This window comes from Lipotes vexillifer, unplaced genomic scaffold (genome assembly GCF_000442215.2).
Source record: "Lipotes vexillifer unplaced genomic scaffold, Lipotes_vexillifer_v1.1 scaffold557, whole genome shotgun sequence".
NCBI lineage: Eukaryota > Metazoa > Chordata > Mammalia > Artiodactyla > Lipotidae > Lipotes > Lipotes vexillifer.
In genome coordinates, this window is record NW_006789913.1 from 295,247 (window position 1) to 308,031 (window position 12,785).

Below are 12,785 nucleotides of genomic sequence, written 5' to 3' on the forward strand. Positions count from 1 at the left end.
TTCAGCAGCCCGAGGTCAGGCCTTTCCTTGCCCATCTAGAAGAAAGTTCCCTCAAACCCCCGGGCTCCCGACCTCTCCCCAGAGCCCCGGCCGCCGTACTCAGACCCCCACCTCCTGGGCTGCTCCGATGCCCCCTTCCCCGGGGAAGCAGCCTTGGACTCTCAGCGGCCACTTAAGATGGCCATCCTCTGCCGCCGCACCCCCCCCACCTCGCCTTCCGCCCCGCCCGCCGCCCCGCCCCCGCGGCTCTCCGCCGAGCCGGGGGTAGAACCCGCGCCCCGCCTCGCCCGGCCCAGTGCCTTGATTCCGGAGCCGCTAACCAGCCGATTGACCTCGGGCAAGTCACGGCGCCTCTCTGAGCCTCGCCTTCCGGCTCTGTAAAATGGGGATAACTTTATGAGGGCAGACTCAATAGGACTGTTCTTGTAAAGCTCTCCGCACGGGGCCCGGCATTCAGTGGGCGCTCCCGAACAGCGGCTATTTTTATTATTAATTAAGGAGTAACGAAGATGACAGCTGTGTAAACTGTAAAGCGAGGCAATGGAACGAACGGGTATTATTAGCACCCGCCCCCATCCCAGCTACTCCCTCCAAGTCAACAAACTCGAGCCTCTGCGGGCGGGACGCGGAGCCAGGAGCGCCCTAGACCAGGCTCGCTCCGACAACCCCCGGCCCCTTCCCCTCCCACAAGGGGCGGTAGGGCCCCCGGGCCTCCCGGAAAGGGGGCGGGGTCCTTAGGAGGGTCTGGCCCGCCCCTCTTCACAAAAAGACCTAGCTGGTGGCGGCGTCTCCTGGGAGTCCGCTTCCTGCCCCGCCCCTCCGCCCCCTGGATCCTTAAAGGCGCAGGCCTCCAGCCTGCCTCCCATTGCTGCCAACTCTTAGGCCGCTGTCGGAGGGTCCTCTTTAACCTGCGAGAGAACTTTAACTTTGCTAAATTGAACCTGTGTCTGGGTCAGTTCCGACGAGCTCCTTTCTCTGTTTCAAATATGCATTGACTTCACCCAGCTGGAGCAAAGCCTGGGACGTGGAGCGGGGTCTGTGGGGCCTTCCAGACTAGATAAATGTGGTGACTGAGACTCACCCACACGGTAAACAGCGTCTCAGGATCCCTCCAGCAACCCAATAACTCGTCCTCCAGTCTGTGGCCAACTTCCCCTATCAGTCAGTCACCTCTTGGTATGAGGCGGCGGGAGAGACCTGGACTACGAGCCTTCACTTCTGGGTTCTCATCCTAGCTTGATGACATCTCCTGCCTGGCGTTCTCACACAGGTACCTGCGCCTCTCTGAGGATAACTGCGGTTGGGATGTGGAGACAAGGGCTTCCCCAGGGGGAAAGGGGAAGGGGGAGACCCTGAGATATAAACCTAGGCCCAGTTCCGGGGGGCTGTGCAACGACAGAGCAATCCTCTAGGAGAGGCATATCTACCAACCCTGGAGGGGACAAAGGTGCCGGAGAAGTTCCTGCCCCTGGGAAGCCCCTAAGGGTTTCCGCCGCTTTTCCAGCCAGGCTTCCAGGATACAGCAGGGCTGAACCAGTGCAAGGCTCCGGAGTATTTCCTCCCCAGGAACCTCACAGATGCCCTCCCCAGTCTGCTGTCTTCCTCCTCTGAGGCTCGCAAGCCCCAACTCTGCCCCTTCAATCCACATGGGTGAATTTATTTTCACACCAGACCCGCTGCACCCCCTGCCCCGGGAATCCAGAGCCTTTCCTGGCTCCCATCCCCAGCTTTCCCAGAGCAGCAGAGCTGAGCACAGAGCCAGGCAGACAAGGCCTGGGGGAAAGGAAGGGTATTTGGGGCCCAGTATAAATAATGAATTTCTGGACTTGGCGCTCTCATTTGGGGCTACAAGGGCAACAGGATCCCTGAGGACTATTAATGTGCAGGCACTAGGCACACATGGTTTTTAGGCAACATTTAACAACCATGAGAGAAGGAAGGATTATTTTCATTTTATTGAGGAGGTATGGTTTAGAGCAGTCAAGCAACTGCTTCAATTTCACATAGTAGCAGAGCTGGGTTTCAAACCCATGTCTCATTTCTCTAATCTGAAGGAATCCAAAAACTATGGGATCTGCCCTCTACCACCCACAAACTCACAACTGAAATAATTCATCAGACAGGGATGTGTTGGTCTGTTTTTTAGAACTGGCTGTCAGAGAAACCACAGGCTCCACCATGGAGCAGGAACTAGATGACAGAGGGATGGGTAATGGATGGAGGCATGCTTACGGCTTCCTCATTTGTGGGAGCTGAGCTGAGCCCAGCCTGGTCATCAAACCTGGGGACTGTCTGGGGATGGCTGAACTCAGTCATGGAGCCAGAGTGGCAAAATCAGGGCCAGGCAGAGCAGGAGAGGTCTAATCCCCTGGGGCATGGCCCCAGCACTCATGGCCAAGGCATAGAACCTCGCCACCTCCTCGTTGGGGTTGCCCTGGGCGGGGTCGAACCACATCTGGATGCAGCGGCCACTGCCCCGGCTGTAGTTGCTGAGCTTGTAGGAGTTACTCCAGAGGCCCTCACACAGGGCTGCCGGCGTGGGGAAGTAGAACTCAAATGTGCCACAGGTGGCCCCAGTTGGACATTTGTTAGATCCTGCAGGGGGAGAGAGGGTAGGCACGGACATTCAGCCCCTGGGCCCAAAGCTCATTTCTGGCCCCCCTTAGAAATCCTTGCCCAACCCCCAATCCTCAAACCCCCTTTCTCCATTCTCCACCTCCATCTCCCCACTCTCAGGCCCTCACCTGAGGTCCAGTTCCAACCCTTGTGCCAGTTGGTCTTGCAGGTGTAGGAGGTGCGGCAGTCTTCCCACCAGTTCTGACAGTCCTCTTTGCACAGGGGCACGTTCAGGAACCGTTCTTTGCGCCAGCTCTGGTTCACCTGGGGGGGGAGCGGGGGGAGGGAGGGCTCCAGTCAGCCTGAGATGTTGGTAGGAACAGCCTTGACTGAGTTGGGCAACAGCCTGCTGGGGTAGGGTGAGGGAGACACCAATACCTCCTGGATCCAGGGCCCTAGGTTAGGCGAGCACTCGTAGAGGCAGTTGTCCTGAATGAAGTGGCGCTTGCAGGCGGGCTTCATCTTGCCACAGTGCTCCCAGTTAAAGTTATACAGGGAGGAGGTGTCCCTGTGCAGCTCCTGGCTGACTTTGGCAGAGCAGCAGGCATTCTTCTTCCAGGGGATGCACTGCGGGGGGCGGCGGGGAAGACATGAGACTAACTGCCTCCCCGACCACAAGCTCTGCCACCTCCAGCCTCTTCCCATTTGGCTCTTGCCCTCCTGCCCCAGGTAGGTTGTCCTAGGAACGCTCGCTGTTAGGACCTCTCTGTCCTTGGCCTCCAGAAACTCTGGTCTTGGGAGAGACTCAGTTACAACAGTGTGATGGGGAGGCAGGGGTGGTGAGAGCCTGGGAGAAACCCTGTCTTGGGGAGACAGTAGGTTTCATTTATACAGCGCTTGATACTTTATACAAAGTATTTTATTTTTTCACTAAAAAATAATTACTGAGTACTTGTTTTATGCCAGTTGCTGTTCTAGATGCTGGGAATATAGAAGAGAACAAAACAGAAATATGTGTTCTGGTGAGGGGAGACAGTAAGAACTAAAAGAGAAAAAAATATATCAAGATTCGATCAGTTATATGGAGGAAATTACAGCAGGGAATGGAAATATGGAGTATGGGAAGACTGTTGAAATTCTAAATGGGGTGGTTGTGAACAGCCTCACTGGAAGGTGGCATTTTGAGCAAAGGAGGAAAGGGGATACGCTATGCAGTAATATACACTGAAGTCTCTCACCCTTTAAAGCCCTGGAGTTGCCCACCTCAGTCCTACCCCTACCCCACAACAAGGGCAAGTCCTGTCCCAGTCCTTTGTGTGTCTGTGTGCTTCTCTGGGCCTCAGTTTCCTAATTTGTGTCATGGGGAGCAGAACATCATCTACCCACATCACAGGACCCCTGGGAATATGAAATCACACACAGAAAACACGTGACACCTGGTAGGTGCTCAGTAAATGATCATTCCGCCTTATTGCCGACACGGTATCCTGTCCTGAGCAGGCCACCCCTAGAATCACGCCAGCCACTCCCACGCATCCTACCTTCACCTTCTCCCACAGTGATAATTCAGGATGTGTGTGTGTGTGGTGAAGGGGCTGACCCCGCGACCCCTCCCTCGCCACCCTGACTTCCTCTTCCTTGTCTGAACAAGCCCCCTCCCTGCCCAGAGCCACACTCCATCCTCACCTGGTCATGTAGCTTGTCCTCAGGGCCTGGCTTTATCTTGTGGTGCTTGGCATCCATGCAGACATTGAGCAGGTCTGTCCTGGCCTGGGCACTGCACTGGTAGGCCATCCAGGCCAGAAACAGCAGAAGGGGTGTTAATTTCCAGGGCATGTCTTTCTTTTCCTGCAGAGGCATCTGTGGTTAGGGAGACCAAAGCCTGAGGGGAGAGAGTCCCATGCAGGGTGCCCCCTTCACCTCCTGCCTCAGTCTCCCCAGCTCCACACTGAAGGATGGGGTCGGACCCTGTTCCTTCAGTGTTGGGGTCCTGAGGCTCCTTGAGACTGAACTAGAGAAGATCGGCAAAAGGGGTGGCTCCCTCACCTCAGGCTCGAAGGGCTCAGAAGGGGATCTGGGATTAGAGGGTGAGCCCTGGGGGAATCTTCCCAAGGTGGAGGAGATGCCTTGTGCTCTCACCTTCTCTCTGGACTTGATCTAAGAAAACTAACTACATAATTCAGGTCCATGCTCTGCTCCCCTGAAAGGGGCCAGGGACACACAGTGCCCTCATCCTTTGCCCAGCAAGTGCCCTGCCTTTACACCCTGGATCACCTGGGTTCCCATGCCTGGTTAGAAACCCTGTTAGCCCTGGGGTGGCAGCGACCCAGCTCTGCTGAGTTCTCTGGATCAGCACAAGGATCAAGTGAGGTAACACGCAGGATGGTGTTTGGTTAAATGATACAGAAATGACAAGGGTGGTTTTTTTTGTTTGTTTTTTTAAAGATTCCACATATAAGCAGTATCATATGATACTTGTCTTTCTCTGTCTGGTTCATTTCACTTAGTATGATAATCTCTAGGTCCATCCATGTTGTTGCAAATGGCATCATTTCATTCTTTTTTGTGGCTGAGTAATATTCCATTGTATATATGTACCACATCTTCTTTATCCACTCAGTCTCTTGATGGACATTTAGGTTGCTACTGGGACTCTAATTTTTTTTTTTTAGTTTATTTTTGGCTGCATTAGGTCTTCGTTGCTGCATGAGGGCTTTCTTTAGTTGTGTCTAGTGGGGGCTACTCTGCATTGCAGTGTGCAGGCTTCTCATTGCAGTGGCTTCTCTTATTGCGGAGCACGGGCTCTAGGCATGTGGGCTTCAGTAGTTGTGGCACGCGGGCTCAGTAGTTGTAGCACGTGGGCGCTAGAGCGCAGGCTCAGTAGTCGTGGCACACGGGCTTAGTTGCTCCGCAGCATGTGGGATCTTCCTGGACCAGCTCGAACCTGTGTCCCCTGCCTTGGCAGGCAGATTCTTAACCACTGCACCACGAGGGAAGCCCCTGGGGTGGTTGTTTTTAAACAGCTTTGCTTTCTCAGACTTTTTCCTTCCCTATTCTCTAAAAGCTATTTCCTCCTGTCCACCTCCCACATCGTGACTCTGGCCTCCTCAACTCTTTCTGGACAGATGCACCAGACCCCTACCTTATCCCTCAAAACACAAATGCAGGACCCTAGGACCTGAGGGACAACATAAAAGTCCCTCGCATTGGAGCTGCTAACCAGACAAGCACTTAGAGTCGTGGGAGACCCCCAGCAAAAGTGACGGCCCACTACTCTGTCCATGACTGCCTCTCACCTTTCACCCCGCCCATGACAGATGTGTTCCTTTAGGCTCTGTCACCGAGGGACCTAAGAGTTGATAATAGAGACTTTCCTCTCCCTCCCCATCCCCCATGCAGTTGATCACCAAGCCCTGGCAAGATCTCTCCGAAAACGTTTCTGGAATTCACTTCCCTTGGCTCTGTGTTTGGGGTAAGGTCTTCCCTCCTCCAGTTTCTTCCCCTTCAAGTCACCTTCCCCCCCGCAGGAGCCAGAGTGATCTTTCTAAAGAGAGATATGCCCCGCCCCTATGCGCCAACCTGCCAAGTCTCCCCGGTGTCCTGTCGCCATCCCCTCCTTAGGGCAACTTGCCTGAGCCTCCTTTGCTGCTGGGCGCACACACAACTCTGGATTGGCCTGGCTTCAGGTTGGCAGCAGCTCCAAGCCGCAGCACTGCCCTCTGTGTTCTCTGTCCTCAGCGCCGGATAGACTGACTAGGAGCTCTGGGAAGCATAGATACAATTTCCTCTTTCAGCTTTCCTCCTGCTCTTTCTTCTCTTCTGATCCCACCCTCTTCAGTATTGCTTTAGTCTGTCAAATGATCCGTTCCTGTTTTCCTTCATTTCTTTATTTGTTAATTTATTCATTCCAGGGTCCACACATTCAACATGCATCAAAATCTAGATGATTGCTCATCCCCAAGGGGGATCTGAATTTTTGACCCCCAAGCGGTTGTTAGGATAAAGCTAACTTGAGGGGAATGGGACCTAGTGAGAAAGAACCCAGGCTTTGGGGCCAGGTCATGGGACCCAGTGATAGCTCCATCCCTCCCACAACTGTGGGAAATATCACTGACTCGTTCTCAGCTTCAGTTTGCTCACAAGAAGATTGTTGAGAATTACATGTAGAAAAGCCTGACATATACTGACTAGGCTTAAACATTTTTTTTATTTAACTATATTTGATTTATAATATTGTGTTAGCTTCAGGTGTACAGCTTCAGATTCTTTTCCATTATAGGTTATTACAAGATGTTGAATATAGTGCCCTATGCTATACAGTAAATCCTTGTTGTTCATCTATTTTATATATAGTGGTGTGTATCTGTTAATCCCATACTCATAATTTATCCTTCTTCCTCCCCTTTCCTGTTTGGTAACCATAAGTTTGTTTTCTATGTCTGTGACTCTGTTTCTATTTTGTAAATAAGTTGATTTGCATTATTTTTTTTTTTTTTTTGGCCACACCACATGGCAATGTATTATTTTTTTAGATTCCACATATAAGTGATATCATATAATATTTGTCTTTTTCTGCCTGACATTTCACTTAGTATCATAATCTGTACATCCATTCATATGGTGCAAATGGCAATATTTCATTTGTTTTTATGGCTGAGTAATATTCCATCGTGTGTATATACCACATTTTATCCATTCATCCATCCATGGACATTTGAGCTGCTTCCACCTTTTTTTTTTTTTTCTTGTGGTACACGGACCTCTCACTGTTGTGGCCTCTCCCGTTTTGGAGCACAGGCTCCGGACGCGCAGGCTCAGCGGCCATGGCTCACGGGCCCAGCCACTCCGTGGCACATGGGATCTTCCCGGACCGGGGCACGAACCCAAGTGCCCTGCATCAGCAGGCGGACTCTCAACCACTGCACCACCAGGGAAGCCCTGCTTCCACCTTTTGACTACTGTGAAGAATGCTACTATGAACACATCTTCTTTTTCCATTCATCTATTGATGGACATTTAGGTTGCTTGAGTAGGCTTAGATGGCAGCTATCAGATTAATTTATGAGCAGCCAGATGGACACAGGTAGAAGATGAGGTACAGAAGTCCAGGGTCACAGAGAAAAATTGTCTCAAATCTGATAAATGAGAATACCTCACCATCTACTATTTCTGTAACTATAATTAAACAATATTTTAGCCTTTTAAAAAATTGTGGTAAAATACAGACTATATAAAATTTACTGCCTTAACCATTTTAAGTATACAATTCAGTAGTGTTACGTATATTCATATTGTTGTGCAACAAATCTCTAGGACATTTTCATCCTGTAAAACTGAAACTCTATTTCCATTAGTCAGCAGCTCCCCATTTCCTCCTCTCCCCAGTCCTCAGTAACCACCATTCAACCTTCTGTCTCTAAGAATTTGACTCCTCTAGATATCTCATATAATTGGGGTCATACATTATTTGTCCTTTTGTGACTGGCTTATTACACTTAGCATAATGTCCTCAAGGTTCATCCATGTGTCAGAATTTCATTCCTTTTTATAGCTGAATAATCTTCCATTGTGTGTATATACCACATTTTATCCATTCATCCATCCATGGACACTTGAGCTGCTTTCACCTTCTGACTATTGTGAAGAATGCTACTATGAACACAGGTATACAACTATCTCTTTGGGACCCTGCTTTCAATTCTTTTGGATATATAACCAGAAGTGGAATAGCTGGATCATATGGTAATTCTATTTTTAATTTTTGAGGAACTGTCATACTGTTTTCCAAAATGGTTGCACAATTTTACATTTCCACCAGCAGTGTACAAGGATTTCAATTTCTCCACATCCTGGCTACACTTGTTATTTTCTGTTGGTTTGTTTGATTCTTTAATTGTAGCCATCCTAGTGGGTATGAGGTGGTATGTCACTGTGGTTTTGATTTGCATTTCTCTAATGATTAGTAATGTTGAGCCTTTTTTCGTATGCTTGTTGGTAATTTGTATATCTTCTTTGGAGAAATGTTTATTCACGTTATTTGCCCATTTTTTAATCAGGTTATTTTGTTTTTGTTAAATTATAGGAGTTCTTTATATATTCTGGATTAACCCCTTATCAGATACATGATGTGCAAATATTTTCTCCCATTCTGTATGTTGCCTTTCATTCTATTAATTGTCTTTTGCTGCACAGAAGTTTTAAATTTTGATGTAGTCCAATTTGTCTTTTTTTTTCTTTTGTTACCTGTGCTTTTGCTATCATATCCAAGAAATCACTGCCTAATGTAATATTATGAAGCTCTTCCCCTACGTTTTCTTACAGGTTTATAGTTTTAGCTCTTATGGTTAGGACTTTGATCCATTTTGAGTTAGTTTTTGTGTGTGGTGTAAAATAGAGTCCAACTTAATTTTTTTGCATGCGAATATTCAGCTGTGTCCGTGCACCATATTTTGAAAAGATTATTCTTTCCCCTCTTGCATTGTCTTAGCACTGTTGTCAAAAATCTGGACTCTCAGCTCCATCCTGCTACTGTACTGTCTTATAGTTTTGTAGTAAGTTTTAAAATCAGGAAGTGTGAGTCCTCTAATTTTGTTCTTTTTCAAGATTGTTTTGGCTATTGTAGGTCTCTTTCATGTCCATATGGATTTTAGGGTCAGGTTGTCAGTTACTCCAAAATAGCCGGCTGAGATTTTGATAAGAATTGAGCTCAATCTGTAGATCAATTTGGGGAGTATTGTCCTCATAACACTATTAAGTCTTCTCATTGATGAACATGGAATTTCTTTCCATTTATTTAGGTTTTGCATTTCTTTCAACAATGTTTTGTAATTTTCAGTGTACAAGTTTTTTTTCTGTTGTTGTTGTTTTTGAATTTGGCCTCACCATGTGGCATGGGGGATCTTATTTCCCTGTCCAGGGATTGAACCCACGCCCCTTGCAGTGGAAGCATGGAGTCTTTTTTTTTTTTTTAATTATTTATTGGAGTATAATTGCTTTACAATGGTGTGTTAGTTTCTGCTTTATAATAAAGTGAATCAGTTATACATATACATATATCCCCATATCTCTTCCCTCTTTCGTCTCCCTCCCTCCCACCCTCCCTATCCCACCCCTCTAGGTGGTCACAAAGCACCGAGCTGATCTCCCTGTGCTATGCGGCTGGGAAGCACGGAGTCTTAACCACTGGACTGCCAGGGGAGTCCCCTGTGCAAGTCTTTTACTTCGTTTGTTAAATATTTTCCTGTGTATTTGATTCTTTTTCAAGCTATTGTGAATGGAACTGTATTCTTCTTCTTTTTTTTATCCTGGGCCACACATTTTATTTTATTTTATTAAAATAAATTTATTTATTTAATTAATTTATTTTTGGCTGCGTTGGGTCTTCGTTGCTGTGCACGGGCTTTCTCTAGCTGCGGCGAGCGGGGGCTACTCTTTGTTGCGGTGCGCAGGCTTCTCATTGCGATGGCTTCTCTTGTTGCGGAGCACGGGCTCTAGGCACACGGGCTTCAGTAGTTGTGGCACGCGGGCTCAGTAGTTGTGGCTTGTGGGCTCTAGGGCGCAGGCTCAGTAGTTGTGGCGCACGGGCTTAGTTGCTCCACGGCATGTGGGATCTTCCCGGACCAGGGCTCGAACCCGTGTCCCCTGCATTGGTAGGCAGATTGTCAACCACTGCGCCACCAGAGAAGCCCGGAACTGTATTCTTAAATTTATTTTTGTATTGTTCATTGCTAGTGTATAGAAATACAAATGATTTTTGCATATTGATCTGGTATCCTACAAAGTTGCTGAACTCATTTGTTAGTAATCATGTGTTTGAGGATTCCTTAGGATTTTCTACGTAGAATATCACATCATTTGTGAATAGAAATTGTTTTACTTCTACCATTCCAATTTGTATGGATCTTATTTCTTTTTCTTCACTAATAGCCCTAGCTACAACTTTTATACAGCGTTGAGTGGACATGATGAGAGTGGATATACCTGTCTTATTGCTGATCTTAGGGGTAAAGCCTTTTGGCATAGAACAGGATGTTAGCTGTGGGTTTTTCATAGATGTCCTTTATCACATTGGGGAAAATCCCTTCTATTCCTTGTTTGTTCAGTGCTTTATTTTATTTTTTTATTTATTTATTTTTGCGGTACGCGAGCCTCTCACTGTTGTGGCCTCTCCCGTTGCGGAGCACAGGCTCCGGACGCGCAGGCTCAGCGGCCGTGGCTCACGGGCCCAGCCGCTCTGCGGCATGTGGGATCTTCCCGGACCGGGGCACGAACCCGTGTCCCCTGCATCGGCAGGCGGACTCTCAACAACTGCGCCACCAGGGAAGCCCCCTCTCCTTCATTTTTTTTTTTTTTTATTTTTTTTTTTTGGCGGTCCGGGAGCCTCTCACTGTTGTGGCCTCTTCCGTTGCGGGGCACAGGCTCTGGACGCGCAGGCTCAGCGGCCGTGGCTCACGGGCCCAGCCGCTCTGCGGCATGTGGGATCTTCCCGGACCGGGGCACGAACCCGTGTCCCCTGCATCGGCAGGCGGACTCTCAACAACTGCGCCACCAGGGAAGCCCCCTCTCCTTCATTTTTTTTTTTTTTTATTTTTTTTTTTTGGCGGTCCGGGAGCCTCTCACTGTTGTGGCCTCTTCCGTTGCGGGGCACAGGCTCTGGACGCGCAGGCTCAGCGGCCGTGGCTCACGGGCCCAGCCGCTCTGCGGCATGTGGGATCTTCCCGGACCGGGGCACGAACCCGTGTCCCCTGCATCGGCAGGCGGACTCTCAACAACTGCGCCACCAGGGAAGCCCCCTCTCCTTCATTTTTTTTTTTTTTTATTTTTTTTTTTTGGCGGTCCGGGAGCCTCTCACTGTTGTGGCCTCTTCCGTTGCGGGGCACAGGCTCTGGACGCGCAGGCTCAGCGGCCGTGGCTCACGGGCCCAGCCGCTCTGCGGCATGTGGGATCTTCCCGGACCGGGGCACGAACCCGTGTCCCCTGCATCGGCAGGCGGACTCTCAACAACTGCGCCACCAGGGAAGCCCCCTCTCCTTCATTTTTTTTTTTTTTTATTTTTTTTTTTTGGCGGTCCGGGAGCCTCTCACTGTTGTGGCCTCTTCCGTTGCGGGGCACAGGCTCTGGACGCGCAGGCTCAGCGGCCGTGGCTCACGGGCCCAGCCGCTCTGCGGCATGTGGGATCTTCCCGGACCGGGGCACGAACCCGTGTCCCCTGCATCGGCAGGCGGACTCTCAACAACTGCGCCACCAGGGAAGCCCCCTCTCCTTCATTTTTTTTTTTTTTTATTTTTTTTTTTTGGCGGTCCGGGAGCCTCTCACTGTTGTGGCCTCTTCCGTTGCGGGGCACAGGCTCTGGACGCGCAGGCTCAGCGGCCGTGGCTCACGGGCCCAGCCGCTCTGCGGCATGTGGGATCTTCCCGGACCGGGGCACGAACCCGTGTCCCCTGCATCGGCAGGCGGACTCTCAACAACTGCGCCACCAGGGAAGCCCCCTCTCCTTCATTTTTTTTTTTTTTTATTTTTTTTTTTTGGCGGTCCGGGAGCCTCTCACTGTTGTGGCCTCTTCCGTTGCGGGGCACAGGCTCTGGACGCGCAGGCTCAGCGGCCGTGGCTCACGGGCCCAGCCGCTCTGCGGCATGTGGGATCTTCCCGGACCGGGGCACGAACCCGTGTCCCCTGCATCGGCAGGCGGACTCTCAACAACTGCGCCACCAGGGAAGCCCCCTCTCCTTCATTTTTTTTTTTTTTTATTTTTTTTTTTTGGCGGTCCGGGAGCCTCTCACTGTTGTGGCCTCTTCCGTTGCGGGGCACAGGCTCTGGACGCGCAGGCTCAGCGGCCGTGGCTCACGGGCCCAGCCGCTCTGCGGCATGTGGGATCTTCCCGGACCGGGGCACGAACCCGTGTCCCCTGCATCGGCAGGCGGACTCTCAACAACTGCGCCACCAGGGAAGCCCCCTCTCCTTCATTTTTTTTTTTTTTTATTTTTTTTTTTTGGCGGTCCGGGAGCCTCTCACTGTTGTGGCCTCTTCCGTTGCGGGGCACAGGCTCTGGACGCGCAGGCTCAGCGGCCGTGGCTCACGGGCCCAGCCGCTCTGCGGCATGTGGGATCTTCCCGGACCGGGGCACGAACCCGTGTCCCCTGCATCGGCAGGCGGACTCTCAACAACTGCGCCACCAGGGAAGCCCCCTCTCCTTCATTTTTTTTTTTTTTTATTTTTTTTTTTTGGCGGTC

General features: G+C 50.2%; 1 protein-coding gene across 1 annotated transcript; it reads right to left on the reverse strand.

Annotated features, from left to right (window-relative positions):
- Positions 1 to 2,308: 2,308 nt before the first annotated feature.
- Positions 2,309 to 4,392, reverse strand: LOC103078690 (folate receptor beta). Its single transcript, XM_007463008.1, has 4 exons — positions 4,243 to 4,392; positions 2,995 to 3,183; positions 2,745 to 2,880; positions 2,309 to 2,595 (listed from the first exon to the last, which is right to left on the reverse strand). The coding sequence occupies exons 1-4, from the start codon at positions 4,390 to 4,392 to the stop codon at positions 2,309 to 2,311; spliced, it is 762 nt and encodes a 253-aa protein (XP_007463070.1).
- Positions 4,393 to 12,785: the final 8,393 nt, after the last annotated feature.

Coding starts and splice junctions, on each gene's coding strand:
- LOC103078690 (XM_007463008.1), bottom strand. CDS start 4,392: ATGCCCTGGAAATTAACACCCCTTCTGCTGTTTCTGGCCTGGATGGCC. Junction 3,184..4,242: donor AGGACAAGCTACATGACCAG/GTGAGGATGGAG, acceptor CGCCCCCCGCAG/TGCATCCCCTGGAAGAAGAA. Junction 2,881..2,994: donor TAGGGCCCTGGATCCAGGAG/GTATTGGTGTCT, acceptor CTCCCCCCCCAG/GTGAACCAGAGCTGGCGCAA.